This window comes from Apodemus sylvaticus, chromosome 3, assembly GCF_947179515.1.
Source record: "Apodemus sylvaticus chromosome 3, mApoSyl1.1, whole genome shotgun sequence".
Lineage (NCBI taxonomy): Eukaryota > Metazoa > Chordata > Mammalia > Rodentia > Muridae > Apodemus > Apodemus sylvaticus.
The window spans coordinates 18215823-18232022 of NC_067474.1; the positions used below are offsets into that span (position 1 = coordinate 18215823).

The 16200-nt window shown below is 39.5% G+C and overlaps 1 protein-coding gene across 3 annotated transcripts in view; it reads right to left on the bottom strand.

The window, feature by feature from the left end:
* The window catches only part of Plag1 (PLAG1 zinc finger), a 39804-nt gene continuing 23604 nt past the window's right edge, over positions 1-16200 (bottom strand). Inside the window, exons 2-5 of one of the 3 annotated variants that reach the window (XM_052175419.1) lie at positions 13436-13540; positions 6005-6102; positions 2048-2406; positions 1-1538 (exon numbers count right to left, since the gene is read on the bottom strand). In XM_052175419.1, coding sequence (XP_052031379.1) covers positions 281-1538; positions 2048-2289 — 1500 coding nt within the window. In that variant the 5' untranslated portion in view covers positions 2290-2406; positions 6005-6102; positions 13436-13540 and the 3' untranslated portion in view covers positions 1-280. Of the gene's footprint in view, positions 1539-2047; positions 2407-6004; positions 6194-13435; positions 13541-16200 lie in introns of those variants that run through there. The other 2 variants (XM_052175421.1, XM_052175420.1) reach the window with 2 other exon arrangements.

A 16200-nucleotide genomic window follows, 5' to 3' on the forward strand; every position in this document is an offset into this window, starting at 1 on the left:
ATAATAATGGTGCTCCTATATGAAATAAAACTCTGAGACTAAGACAACTGGCAGGAAATCAGGAGAAATAGCAAATGTAGTTAAACACGAACGATTTCAAAGCTTATCAAAGAGGCTAGTTCCTATTATTTACTGGCTTCATAAAACCTGATATTATACAAAAGCAGAAGTTTTTGTATTGTGTTGAAGTAGGCACTAGAATATAAATGGTCATCGCAGGTGGGGCTACACAAGCACCTCCCTAGGTGCTCCACCTCGGGTAAATCCCTAGGCCCAGCCTCTACTGGAAGGCCTGGTGGAAACGGGGCAGGGTAGTGCTTGAGCTCAGGCTGCCGCTGAGAGCTGCTGACAGCGAGTGCAGAGGACCAAGACCCACCGTGCTGGCAGGATCCTGAAGGTCCTGTGCTTGTGTGGGCAGCTGAGAAACAGAAGGATGCGCTTCATCCTGGGAATAGCTCATCCCAAGGCTTCCCACTGAAAGCGGATTATAAGGGGGACCATTTAATGGTATGAAATTGAACAACTGAGAGAAATCCAATGCTGGTGTGTTGAGGGGGTCACTGATAGAGAGAGCGCTCTTTGACAGGGAGAGGTCCCCAGCACTATCATCTGGGGACCCACTCTGAGCATCTAAGCCTATCTTAGATGACGATGCTTGAGAATCCTGGGATGAAGATGGTGCCCCACCTTGTAGCTCCATCAGGTAACTCTCGATCTCCCCCTTTAGTGGCTGTTCTTTTTCAGGAATAGAGATGGCGTATGAGGTAGAACTGAATGGACATTTGAAAGCAAGATGATGAGAGGGGTGAACAGCGTCCATGTCTATGGGGCATGTCATTCCCAAAGGTAACGTTGTTATCATTTGGTGAGCAGACCCAGAGCTCTGCATGGACTGAAATGGAGTGTTATAGAGGTTTAACTGCAAAGTGTTTGTGAATGGCTTTGACAAGAGTTCACTGGAAGGTAAGGACATGACCGGCAGGAGTTCATCTTTTATAGGCACAGACATGTTGCAGGTAAATGGGTCCAGGAAATCTACTGGTTCAGTTTTGACCTTTAGAAGCTCCTGATTGTGACTCTTCTTCATGTGTCGAGTGAGGTGATCCTTTCGTCCAAATCTCTGTGCACAGTACTGGCAGAGGAAGTCCTTTCTTCCCGTGTGCACCACCATGTGTCTCCGGACATCCTTCCGGGTGTAGAACCTGCGTTCGCAGTGCTCACACTGGTGCTTTTTCTCTTTCACACCCCCAGATGACTTGCCTGCGTGAGATTTCAGGTGCTCCAGGAGCACACCTGTGCTCTCAAAAGTCTGCAAACACACCTTGCAGGTGAGGTCACCACTGGTGGCAGCGTGCAAGGCCAAGTGTCGCTTAAAGCCAAGCTTGGTATTGTAGCTCTTGCCACACTCTTCGCATTTAAAGGTCTCTTTGTTGGGGTCGTGTGTATGGAGGTGGTTCTTCAGATGGTCTTTCCGGTGAAACATTTTCTCACAATAATTACACTTGTGGGTTTTCTCAGGAGAGTGAGTAGCCATGTGCCTTTAAACATAGATATATTCTGTGAGTGATTATCTTAGCAGAGGTATGTATTCACTTTTAAAGCGGGCAGATAATCTACTAATGCTAAGACAGAGCTCTCTCAGTAAAGGATCTACCTAACTAACACACACCACAGGATAGTTAACACACTGCAAAACTTGAGCCATCTAATTGCCACTTCAGTGTTGACTGGTTGTTAGCTCATTACGAAAGTAAGCAAGCAAGCCTGAGCATTCTCATGAACTGTCCACACCCTTTTCATGTAGAAACTTCGCTCTATAAATGGAAATTCTACTCGAGTTAAGCATTTTACTTAAAAAAATTCAAAGACACTAACACAAATGTATGTGATTTAAAATACTGCAAGCTAGCCAATATCTAATCTACTTAACATTTCCTCTCTGCAAATCAGCTGAGAAATGTGTATTCAGATACACACACACTTACAATGGCTTCAGAGGGCCAACACAAGAGAAAGAATAATCTGAAAGACAAATAGAGTGTAGTACCTTTGTAATTTGTACTTAGAAACAAAGGCCTTGGTGCAGTCTTGGTGTGTGCACTTGTAGGGCCTCTCTCCCGTGTGAGAGAAGGAGTGAACCTTTAATTTCTCAACACTGTTAAAGGCCTTGTCACACAGTTGGCAAGGAAAGTTTTTTCTTGGTTTGCTTTCACCACGCTTACGTTTCCCTGAAGGGGCTTTCTGGGTATCTCTTACTTCTGACAAATCACCAGGAATGACAGTGGCCATCGCAGCCTAAACCAGGCCTTCTCGTTGGACACCTGGGAACTGCCCAGCTCCACTAAGTGATATAGCTTTAGGTGGCTTCTCAAGTTTCATGTGGTCGTAAAAGAAAGCAAAAAGGGACTGGAAAAAAAAATAAGAAACAACTAGTTTGTAACTAAACTCAAATTTTTAAAAAAATTACTTGCTTTGTGATGCTTTTGAATTAAAAAAAGAAACCATAAAATGGATTCAGCTGGTCCAATGTAATATCTGTAGGTTTCTTGGTATTTTCCAAAACAGATATAAATGCATTGCTCAGAATGAACAGTTTATACATACCCCCGAAATTCCACCTGACAAATGTACTTAGGCATAACAGTACTGAATTCAGGAACTCCCAAAGCATTGTTCTAAAGGTGGTACCAGAAACTTGAGTTTTCAGCAGCGATTAGAAGACACATCTTACAGTTGAACACCCACTTCAATCTGCACACATCACTCTGTGCACACGGATCATATGAACTATAGGCGCTTAGAGCACTTGACATTTTGCAATCACTGTGTCCATGGAAGAAGCTGGAGCCCAGACACTGTAGGTTAGAGAGGGTTCACTACCCTAAGTGAGGCCTGACCTTTTAAAGCAGCACTACAACACTCCAAGGATCTCTGATCAGAAGCAGAACGACATCTCTTCATAACAGATATTCTTGAAATGGTAAAGCCTTTGCACACTGTGAGGTGAAGGATGAAGATCCTTGTCATTTGTGGAGGCTTGCCAGTCTCCCTCAGCTGCTTTTACACCAGACACAAGATTATTCTTACCAGGTGCTCTAAGGTTAATTGGCCAGAGCCATCAGGCCTCCCCAGGAGAAGGGCTCGGCCTTTGCCACACCTGAACCTAAGTGTGGCAGAGCTGTGGAGATTTCTTTCTCTTACTGCACAGCGCCTGTTCTAGAATGTAACCTCACAAAGGTGTTGCGGGTTGGTCAAAGATGTGTTGGAGTTTTAATTCATGATCAATGCTGTGAGAAAGAATGAAATGTGCACTTGTGTAATGAAGGGTATATTGTTAAAACGAAATAAAACGACATAGAAACCTCCTCAGATATGAAATAGTAAATATAACCCAGAGTAGGAAAATCAACTCCTTGAAGATTCTACTGCGGTATAACTTAAATTAGTGGTTCTCAACTTTCCTAATGCTGTGACTCTTTAATACAGTTCCTCACATTTCCCAACCATAAAATTATTTTCCTTGCTACTTAATAACTGTAATTTTGCTACTCTTATGAATCATGGTGTAAATATCTGATCTGTGATTCTGGTGGAGGTCTAGACCCACAGGTTGAGAACCACTGAGTTATATGTTTCTTAAGGTAATTTAAAGGGGTTCGTCTAATAAATCACAGAAATGATAGCACCCATTAACCTCTTTTAAAAGGATCTAATTATTAAATAGAATTAAGTAACTTATCAATTAATGAGTCCAAGGAAGAAGCTACAGCCCAGAGAGGAAAAATCTGCTATCCTATAAATATTTTAAACTATATTTTATTTATTTATTTTATTTATTATATTTTAAAATATTTATATGCATTTTAAAGAAAAGAACAAACTTCCTTATCTTGCCTGTGTTCTGGTGTTAGATTGACACATGCCTTTACACAATTAGGTTTGTTACACTTACTTTCCCAATTTTAATTAAATTTTTTCAGGAATTCTAAATACCTGCAATTTGGTAACACTTAATTGTATGTTACATCTTTTTGTACTTTAGCACAGCAGCCATTCCTAAGCAAACAAAACAACAGTAAGCCATTATTCTGATTAAAGCAGTACAGCATTCAGGTAAAGTGAAGACATAGTTTCTTCTCTGTAAGACAGATGCAGGCCTTTACACTGTTCTAAATATCAGGATGTTCTTCTTGCAGTTTACAAATAAAATTAATATGATGCAACCAGCATCACAGCACAGATTCAGGTGTTAGCTCTGATGTTACAGCACCAATGCAGCTGTTAACTCTGATATAGAACTGATGCATTAGTTCTGATATCACAGCACTGATGCAGTTGTTAGCTCTGATGTCACAGTTCTGTTATAGCTGTTAGCTCTGATGTCACAGCACTGATGTAGCTGTTAGCTCTGATGTCACAGCACTGATGCAATTGTTAGCTTTGATGTCACAGTCCTATTACAGCTGTTAGCTCTCATGTCAGAGTACTGTTACAGCTGTTAGCTCTGATGTCACAGCACTAATGCAGCTGTTAGCTCTGATGTCACAGTCCTGTTACAGCTGTTAGCTCTGATGTCACAGCACTGATGCAGCTGTTAGCTCTGATGTCACAGTACTGTTACAGCTGTTAGCTCTGATGTCACAACACTGATGCAGCTGTTAGCTCTGATATAGAACTGATGCAGCTATTAGCTCTTATGTCATGGTACTGTTTTAGCTGTTAGCTATGATGTCACAGCACTGATGCAGCTGTTAGCTCTGATATCACAACACTGATGCAGCTGTTAGCTCTGATATCATAGGACTGATGCAGCTGTTAGCTATTATCACTGTACTAATGCAGTTGTTAGCTATGATATCATAGCACAGAGGCAGTTGTTAGCTATGATGCCACAGCACTAATGCAGTTGTTAGCTATGATGTCACAGCACTGATGCAGTTGTTAGCTATGATGTCACAGCACTGATGCAGTTGTTAGTTATGCTATCACAGCACTGATGCAGTTGTTAGCTATGATGTCACAGCAATGATACAGCTATTGGCTCTGATGTCACAGCAATGATGCAGCTGTTGGCTCTGATGTCACAGCACTGATGCAGTTGTTAGCTGTGATATCACAGCACTGATGTAGTTATTAGCTATGATGTCACAGCACTGATTCAGCTGTTAGCTATGATGTTATAGCACGGATGCAGTTATTAGCTTTGATATCACAGCATTGATGCAGTTGTTAGCTATGATGTCATAGTACTAATGCAGTTGTGAGCCATGATGTTACAGCACTAATGCTACTGTTAGCTCTGGCTGTAGGTTTTCTGAAGCTCAGCTTTTCCTTCTGTGAGTTCATTCAAGAGACAGATGCTTTGCCTCCCTCCTGTTTCAGGGCTAATTAGCCACTCTCCAGACAAGTAATGACAGTAAATTAGTATAGAGCTTTAATTTTCATTGTGATTTCCTCACTTGATGCTTTCATAGGTATTTAGACTGTGCAGAAGTCAATCATTTTCCAATTGCCAAATCAAAAGAGAATGCAAGGTGCCTAATAACTAGGTCTGAAAATTGGTCATAATCACCACTGTAAAAACACAGTTGTGATGTTGAGAATTCCAGAAGACAAAAGCAACTTTAATGTGACTACTCTCCACCAAAATATTACAAGGGCACCATGAAACAACACACAAGCTTTTGATCATATTAACGTGGTGATATTCAATATGATGTAACAAATGGAATGTATCTGGATGTACATACTGAGCAATGAGGAATTGCACTGATACCAAATATTACACTTTTCTAAGACCAGCTGAAAATTTTCATGGCTGATAATGCTTTTATATTTTAATCCATTACAAAATTCAAATTATATATCATAGGTACATTTACAATTTTAGGATCAATATAATGTTGTAAACTTAATGTCTAATAAAAATTGTATTCATAATATGTTTATCAACCAAATACTTGAAAGGCACATGCACAGTTGGTGATTTTCATTCAATAAATACCTGATTAGTGATGGAAAAAGCTCAGACTTTGATCTTAGCCAGTCCCATTAACTCTTCGTGGAAGAGAGCAGAATCCAGTCCTTCCCATTTTGGCCAATCTATGAAGAAGTAAAAAAAGGAATGGACTATAATATAAATGAAACTAGACTGTAGATGACCGGAAAAAAGCACGAGCAAACTGCATTTCATAGCGCATGCTCACATTCCGCCTTGCTGAGAGTCGTGCATTAATTCCCACCAACTGCTTGTTGTGATTAGTTGAAAGCACACTTTCCATGACCAAATAAATGCATACATAGAAAAAAAATAGTATTACCTGGAAAAAAATGTCAATTTGTGATGCTGAATGCCTCCCCATTTGTTAATAAAATAGAAATCTAAGCAAGAGTTAATGATGGTAAGGGAAACTGATAAAAATTCATTGAGTTTAATGCAGTGGAACTGAGTTTCCTCCTCATCACTGCCTCCCACACTGCCACACTTGTGACTGGGGCTTCTTAGAGCCACCCTTCCACTACTTGCAGAACTGCCAATTTAGACTGAAGAATGCTGTAAGGACGGCTGGAGTGCAGCAACCACTCTGCTGTTCAGATGCCAGGCCCACGTGAGGGAGGTTAAGTATAGGTTTGCTACAGGAGGCAGGTATCAGGAAAAAGCAGTATTTGTTGCATGAGACCATTGTTGAGAAATCTTAAAGATAGCTTAAAGATGCCTGTTAGTAGCAAGGTCTTTAGCAGATTGACAGCACACATATAAACTGTGTTAATATTTATAAAGGAAAGAAAAAGCAAGAATAAGAATGGTATAAGGTAAAAAAGACCCACAATTATTACAAAGAATGTAAGGCAAACAGTGGTTAGTAACTTATGATTATTTTAATTAAGTATTCAGAAGTATTAATTAGAAGAACTTGAGTGAGATAATACAAATCAAATACTTAAAAATCAGTAATAAAAGGATATGTCAATGACAGATTAGGCTAAAAAACTTCTAATGTATAACAATCTAACAGAATTATTTTAAATAAAATCTTTACATACTTTCAGAATTTGATATGTAAAGATGATATGCAGCAAAAATATTTAATAGAGGACATTCAAGCATCATTACAAAATTATTGAGTGTACATAAGAAACCAGTATTATTCTTATTGTTTAAAAGAAAAATAAAATTTTAGATAAAAAAATATCTTTAAACGTTCAAGCAAAAGCCCCATTCTTATACAGCGCAGGACATGCATAAGTGGAAGAACATCAAAATTGCAAAATAGCAAAGTCAGCTTTGTAAATACTTACTTGCCCAGGACATACACTGAATATTTGGTATGGTAATTATGAATATGAAAGATCATTTTATATACTGTTATCTGAATAATATAAATACTTCACAAATAGAGTATTTTCATATTTTTCTCATCCCTGAAGTCAATGACCCAAGATTCTGAGCTATGTGATGGCATCTGTGTGGTCAAGATGAGACTTCTGTCTTAGACTTCCACTTCTTTTAGATTGTATTGTAATCTATGACAAGGGCAGATTAGCAAACCAACCGGTGTGTAGATAAATGCTGTCACTACACTTAAAGAACAGAAGAAGGGTCTGTGTTATTTTTCTATGAGAACTTCCAAATAAAATATCCAAAAAGAAAGAATTTTTAAAGAGTTTAAAAGACAATTTCCTAGGTAAATTTTTAAATATTTTAATTAAGCATTAAAATAATCAGCAATTCGAGAGGATGATTTAAGCAGAATTAAATCTAAAACTAAAGCTGACAAGCAAATAATAGACTTGTGTATTCATAAAATTCTATCTCTGCCGATTTGTACCATGGCATTTTATCAAAAGAAACACTTTAGAAACTAAGTATTTCAAACAATGCACAAATACAGCTGTCTACAAATCACCTCCAGTGTATATCTTATAGTCACATATAAAATTGTAAATAAAGCCATCACATTAATTTATCTTAAAACAGAACTCCCAAATTATGATTAATTTCTCTCAATTTTACCTTACTTTGAATTTTTTATTAGTTGCCAAATAATTTCAAAGAACTTTTCATTTTTCCCAAGACACAGGACATCAAGTTGATTAGAATTATTTGTTTAACAGAATAAACATAAAAATTAAATAGTTTATATTCATATAATCCTAGCTAACATGGTAACTAAAGTCTATGTGTATCCTCTTTATGCAGCCAAAGGGGCAGTAGGGGAAGAAATCTTATTTCTGCTCTAAAAAGTGTATAACTAAAGAGGAAAAAAACCTTAATTCATGTTTTTTCTAGTTAAACTAATTTATCAAAGACTGGCTCCATTAGTGATGGAAATTCCACTTTGCTGTTGTCTGTGAGACTGTAATGCAAGGCAGACTACACACACCCGCTCTACACTGCTCTACAGTGAAGTGTTTCAGAATGCTACACTCTAGCTTCTGATGATACCCAAGCAGACACACTGCCTCTACCCTCGACTCCAAAGGCGATTCTACATCCACTAGAAGCTGGAGAAGGGGGAAGGTTATATGCTTGAGCACAAAGGTTCATCTTCTTGTGCTCTATTTTATTCTTGGGAAATAGTGGCTCATGAGGGAAAATAACAAGTAAACACACTGTACATCAGGGGGTCTACTGAAACCAACTTCTAGGAGATGTCAGCCAAAGAATGAGTATATATTAAAACAAGTTTTGCTTGTTTTGTTTTTTTTTAGTTGGATATCCCATGGTTTTGAGAGTTGCACTGTTAACAGTTGTGAATTTTGAACAATACTTACCAGCATTAATAGTGTTTTCACTTTTAAAAGTCAGATTTTGCTTAGAGCAAATGTTATCAATCACCAAGGCTTTACTCTTCCTTATACTAATCATAACATACCATTAGCTCACAATTCAGAAAAATATCAATGTTTGCTTAAAACATTTTCCAACAGGGCAGATCACAGAAGGAAACTTAGTAGTGATAATGCTTTTATGTATGAAACACTAATAGAATCTTGAATTATATGAAGGAGATTATGTAACTAAATACAACTTTGAAGGAGACATACCACCATATTAGGAACATTGCTTTAAAACATCACTGATCCGAACTTGGACATTCTTATCAGTTAGCTCTCATTCTATAGAGTTCCTTGCTAATGAAGAAAAAAAATTAACTATCTTGCATTTACAAAAACTTAAGAAAGGGTAATGGGGTATGTTCAAAATGCATTGAATACATATATTAGACTGTCAAAAAATTGAAAACAAATGAAAAATCAAGCAAACAAAAAAAAAAAGACCTTCAGAGAATGAGCAGTCAGCTGTAGGCAGCTCAGGGCAGGCTCAGGCCAGTTCTATTCACTGCTGTTTCCCATAAATGACAGTAAAGTCACTGTTGAATGAACAAGAAAGATTAAGAACAGAGTAAGTGCTCACCGCTACCATAACCACCTAGAAGCTTACTCATCAGCATAGCAGACAGAAGACAATACATATTCATGTCCAAGAGAAACACTAGCGCTTATAATAATTTAAAAGCTATGCAAAATATCCATTTTGCTAGCATGCTCTCACTGACGGTATTCTTACAAAATTGACTGGCATGAGTAGACAGTATCAATTCATCCCCACTCTTAATAAAAAGTTCTTACAGTGAAAACATGCCTGGTACTTGGGCTGCCTGGGCTGAAGCGGATAAAGATGGCGAGCCTCTTGGGTGGAGTTAGTGGTATCTACAGAGAAGAGAGGAGCAGAAAGCTCACGGAGAAGCAGGAGGCAGGCGCAGCCAAGATGTAAACTCAACTCACCTGAATTATGGGTCCTCAAGAACTCAGTCCTGAGACTTGAGCAAGACCACAGTACTTACTTTCCTACATTAGATGTAGTTAATTAACCAGTAAAATTGAGGATGCCTTTTAAATATTTTCTACATTTTACTTTTTTTGTATTCGTTTTTGAATAATTTGGTAAAATATAGTCCTAGGATAATCTTTTTAAACTTTACCATAAAATTTGCCCTAATTATGTCTAGAAGCATCTTGTATTTAATATAGATCAAAAACTAAAGAAAAGTGAAGGAAATAGCTCATCACCTTTGTTTTTTAAGGACAGGTAGGGAAATGTCAACAGATTTCAAAGTTGGCCCAACAAAGTTCCCAGAAATTCTCTTCCTAGTCTTCAATGGTCACATTCTGGTCATGCGTGCTGTAAAGGGCCCACATGAACACTAGCCACACAAGAACATGGACAAAGCAAACAAATGAGATTTTCCAACTCAAATACTTCCCTTGGTTATTCATATTATGGAGGAAAAAGGCCAGTGAGGTAAAGAGCATTAAAGAGGTACAACTCAGGAGTCAGCATTTAGTTTTTTAATTTTTTAATTAAAAAAAATTTTTTTGTTTTGTTTTGTTTTTCCCCAAGACAGGGTTTCTCTATGTAGCCCTGGCTGTCCTGGAACTCACTCTGTAGACCAGGCTGGCCTCGAACTCAGAAATCCACCTGCCTCTGCCTCCCAGAGTGCTGGGATTACAGGCATGCGCCACCATCGCCCGGCTCAGCATTTATGTCTTATGTGTATGGGAGATATTCTATGATTGTACGTCATTATGAAAATGAAAACCAAGGCACATGGAGTATACTAGGCATCTTTCTCTTCATGTAGGGAAAGCAGTCCTTGCAAACAGGAAGCAAGAGAGGAATTGTGAAAGCGGAAGTGATGGTGGCAGGCAGAGGAGCAGATAACTGCGACTGTAACAGTGCAGAGTGACAGTGTCTCACCAACACTGGTAACTAACTATCTTTACAGAATTTTCTGGGCTTCTAAAAATGCACAAAACATTTCCACATTTTCCATGCAGCTACATTAGAAAGGAGGAAGCCCATAGGTCACATTCTCAACTTGTAATGAGCTCAACGTTACTGCCATTGACCGAGTGAGTTGCTGGGATACCACAAGGGCTTCTGACATCAACTATTATGAAGTCCTTAAACATTTAGGGTATGCCTTCTAGAATGAGTAATTAGCACACAATTTAAATCACAGAAGCAGAATCCGGGTTTCATATCTGATCTCTCAGGCACTCACACCAAATCCCTGGATGAGTTCAGGAAAAGGCAGAGAGCATATGGACTGTGAGAAAAGGACTAAGTACCAGCTCACTTTGTTAGAAACATTCATGTGAAAAATCAGTGTCAAGCTGTCTTAAAGTAGTGTGCACCCATAAATGCAGGCTGTGTGGTATGAAGAGGTATAAACACTGTGCAGGCTGTGTGCTAGTGCTCAAGGAACAGGGAATGCATAGACACAGAGTCCAGTCCTCAGGGAAGGCTCTGCACCTGCCACCAGCCTGTCCACCCTGTGCTACACTGTGTGGCTGTCAAGGATAAAGTCACATCTAGAAACAAGACTACTCTTTATTACCACATCACTGAGGTAAATAGGATTTGTTTTGGGCAATATCAAGAAACATGACAGTTCTACTCCTTGACCAATCATTTGAAAACCATCTCTCAGTGACTGAATCCTTTACCCCCAAAGCTAATAGTGATCTTTGTTGCCCTGCCATATAGTAGCAGTGATCTGATAAATTTATTTTCTTTCTTTCTTTCTTTCTATCTATCTATCTATCTATCTATCTATCTATCTATCTATCATCTATCTATCTATCTATCTATCTATCTATCTATCTGTCTCTCTCTCTCTCTCTATCTATCTATCATCTATCTATCTATCTATCTGTCTATCTATCTGTCTATCTATCTGTCTATCTCTCTCTCTATCTCTCTATCTATCTATCTATCTATCTATCTATCTATCTATCTATCTATCTATCTATCTATCTATCTATCTATCTATCTATCGAGACAGGGTTTCTCTGTGTAACATCTCTGGCTGTCCTGGAATTTGACTGTAGACCAAGCTGGCCTTGAACTTACAGAGATCCATCTGCCTACCTCTGCTTTCTGAATGCTGGGATTAAAGATGTGTGCCACTATACCTGGCTTTAGCTGACAAATACTTGTTGAGAACAACTGTGATAGGGCTTCAGGAATCAATGTGATAAGGGGAACTATGTTGTGAGCTCTGGAAATCCCAATGGGTTATAAAACAAGACCAGAAAAAAGCCCAGCACCGATAAATGGTTCTTGTGCTTTGGCAGAGGGGTAGGAACCGAGATGCACAGTATGGCCATCTGACCGCAACGCTGCTTCTATACCCTATAAGCAGCTCTGACTAGGCATCATGAAAGCAGGGGACTCAGGCACATGATACTCAGACTAGACAGGCTTGAAAACTAACTGGTGGGCAGATGTTCTGTCCTAGCAACTCCATAAGCATACAAATTCAGTTTGTGGGGAAAAAATCATACAAAGCACAATTCCAAATCCTTTACAGAGAATATCCTTCATACACGATTAAGATATGAGGATGGCACTGAAAGTATTGGAATAAAAAAAAAATAACTGATTACAATACAGGGAAGTCAAAAAAGGTAACATTTGTAGAAACAGTGCATGGTTCAGAAAGAGTTAGCGTTTTTCCTTTTTCTAGTTACTAAAGATAGCGTCACACTAATTAGACTCAGTGGGCTAAAATGACAAATAATTCTAAATGGAAGACATGACATGGGGAGGCAGTCCTGGGGTGAACTGGAATTGGGGGGTATAGGTAGATATGATACATTGTGTACATGTATGACATTTTCAAAAACCTAAAATACTTCATTAATACAGTTTACAAGATAACCCATAAAACTGAAATTATTACTAGCAATTTCATTAAAAATATTTGCAGTATACAGGTGGCTAAAATTTTATGCTAACTTGAATTCTCTATAGAATGTTGTACTTATTAGGATTAGTCTATGCCCCTTTAATTTAGTTGTTAAGTTTTCTTCATGTTTCTGAGGCCCTGTTTGGTTCTCAGCCCAAAGCCTAGTTTCCTGAGGGGAGGGGCTGTCTACAAGAGATGACCAGCTTAGGAGTTTGAGCCTTAATCAAACGTAATCACTTCTGCTGTTTCCAACCTCCTTATCCTGGAGTATGGAGTCCCGGTCTCTAAATTCCAGCCTTGTGCTGGAGGTTGCACTGATAGACTTACCTGGCTTAAATCCATGTGTGCTTGGGTTTCCAAGTACCGCTATACCTTGATTCTGTGCCACTACGTTGGCAATCTAGATGCTCATCTGCGGTCTCCGTGAGGAGAAAAAACCCAAGCTTTCCAGAAGCTTCATATTCTGAGCAAGACGGCTGCTCTGGGCCGTTTACAAGCCACAGATTTTACTGAAGTCCCAAGGATCAGTGCGTACTGTCAAGCCCTAAGATCTTCAGGGGCATGCTTATTATGTGGCACACTTTTCAAAGCTTTTACTATTGTAGCATACGTAATTAGGGATCTGGAATAGCTGATCACTTTGAAAATCATGCCATATAATGATAAAAACCACCTACCTGAGGCCTTGTTCCAAACTCTAGTAAGACCACCTTACTAAAAGACCATCACAGACTGAAGCATTCTGGGTGCCCAATACCACCAAGGCAGCACTGAGAGGCAACCTAGGAAGAAAAGAAGAATCAGTTTGAGATTCCAAAAGTCAGGGTAAATCTGGTTAATGATTATTATTACCATATCAACCAGATTATTTTTCGTTCATTATCACTTATTGCTTGTACTTTATTAGGGAGTGGATTAATCTTAAATCCTGTTAGAAGCAAATGTAAAACAAAATATTTATAATGTATTAGAAAGTAAAAAGCCAACATGTGAATATTTACAACTTCTATATTTTTCCCTCTGAATCACAGTTATCTAGATTATTTGTATTTAATTTGGCTATTCTTAAGTTTGCGGTTATTTTTCAAATTGATCATTTTCTTCTTTTTTACATACTCTAAACACATCCAGTTTTCTCCAGAACATTTTCAAAAAAGTCTTCTGTCATATCCTTCTTGTTCTAAGCAAAGAGTAAGGAAAAACTGTGCCCCATGAGTGGTCTCAGAAAGAGTGCAAATTGTAGATGGCGGAGAGTGGAGCGGAGCAGGGGCATGAACTCTTCCTCAGCTCATCCCGTTACAAGTCTTATGAGAGTTCCTTGGGCCAATCCACCATCGACAATATAGGAAGGAAAACAAAAGGTGTCCTGGATCCTACAGACACAATATGAAGACATATTGGAGCATAATCAAGACAGAAAAGGGAGGCCCCAAGTTCTACATAGAAAATCACCTGCTTTATCTAGAGACAAGAGCCAATGTCCAGTTCTATACCACTCTTTTAAGATGAGTATCTGACACGGATGTAATAAATATCACCAGCATCTATTATACACAGTACTGATCTGAATCACCATGGGTACTGACAGGTAGATCTCTGCTCTCTAGGAGTGTGCAAACTAGTGTCTATCTTCGGTCCAGTTAATAAACACTGCCATGAGGGGGTGCTGGTGAGATCAGTGAGAAACTGTATTATTCAGTACAAGTGCTATTGTACATCCCAGGAGGGAAATAGTACTCGTTTCTCATGACTTGCCTAGAAGAATGTTCCATTAAAAAACTCCCTAGCCCCCCAAAAGTATGTGCATGTGGAGACCAATGGGTTAGAAGCACCAGCACTGGAGTCTAAGATGCCTGCTGATTTTGCTGATTTTGTTTAATGTTGGTCACACATTTTCCAAGAGTTGAAACAAGGACAGTGCACTCCAATGGTGTGGACAGGCCCACATGCATGTACTACCAGAAGGATCAGGGCCTGGGAAAATAGATACACAATGAAAGTGCTGAGAACAACAAAACTAGGGGAGGCAGAAGGAGAGAAGAGTGTGTCCTCGAGTGAAAGGTAACTAGAGTGACAGTCCAAAGACAAAGTGACAACCAGCAACAGGAACATTTCCCAGAAGAAAGACCGCCTACGTTAGTATTCTCAGAGCAGTAGGAGGAGGGGAACCAAAGGTAGTGAGGTACACTTAGACACAACCAAGGCTGCCACTAGGATAAGACAACAATTTCTCAAGGAAGGAAGGAAAAGGTGGCAAACCTTAAAAAACAAGCTACTAAGCCACAGAACCATCCACTAACACTGCTGAGCAGTAGCTATTTGGGCAGAAAAACAGTACATTTAGTGATTAAAAACAATGTGTGTGTGTGTGTGTGTGTGTGTGTGTGTGTTTTAAGAATGACAGGAGGAACAGCAAGGAGATTAAAGAGGCCTGGCTGCCTAGAGGTGAAGGGCTTCCTGTAAGAGAATACTTTCTTTCAAAGCATTTAACAGAAGGGAGAGGAAGAGGGAGGGGGAGGGCAGGAGGGGAAACTTAAGGGTGGTTTATTTTGGGTCGCAGTTTGAGCGTGCAGTCCATCATCACACAGGGAAACCATGGTAGCAGGAGCTGGAAGCAGTCCTCTGCGTCCATAGTCAGGGGGGAGACAGCTGGGGATGTCTGTAGTCCTCCTCCTTATAGACTCTCAGACCCAAGCCCAGGAATGAACGGCTGGGAAAGGTGTGCCATCCAGTTTGAGGATATACTTCCCACCTGGGCAATGCGATGCCTCACAGGCACAGCCAGAGGTGTGAGGGGTTAGTGATAACCCCTCACAAGTGTGCCCAGAAGCTGTGTCCTAGGGTTTTCAGGTCTTCTTAACTAGCACTAACCGTTCCAGAAAGATGGAGGGAAGGATGAGGACAGAGTCAGCAAGAGGACCGGGAGGCTGGATGTGTGTCTTGGGTGTGGCCAGATGTAGGGAAGGAGTCCTGGAAAGCAGGGAGGCCTTCTAGAGTCACAAATCAGAATGGGAGCCAGAGAGACCAGTCAGCTGTCAGTGTGGAGTGTGAGACCCACTTCTCTAGCTAACATGGCGGTATGTCTGTTCACCCACTGACCCTTTCGTGTTCCAGAATGAAGAAATTTTGTTTTCTCACATTGGCCAGGGCTGAACAGAGGGTTTTGTTTGTAGCTTAAGAATAAAGAGCAAGATAGCAGACCAAGAAAGAACATGGGGAACCAGAACATCCTCCAGTTTTATAAAACAACAATTTGCTACAAAGAACTCAATCTCAGTTACTGCTGGTGGAAAATTAAAGTGTTGAATCTTTCCTGGAATACATTGTGGAAATACATTAAGTTCTTTAAAATCCAAATACATTGACTTGATAATTTACTTTTGAAAGTTAAAGAGAAAGAGAGAGTGAGGGGAGGGAGGAGGAGGAGAGAGAGAGGGAACGA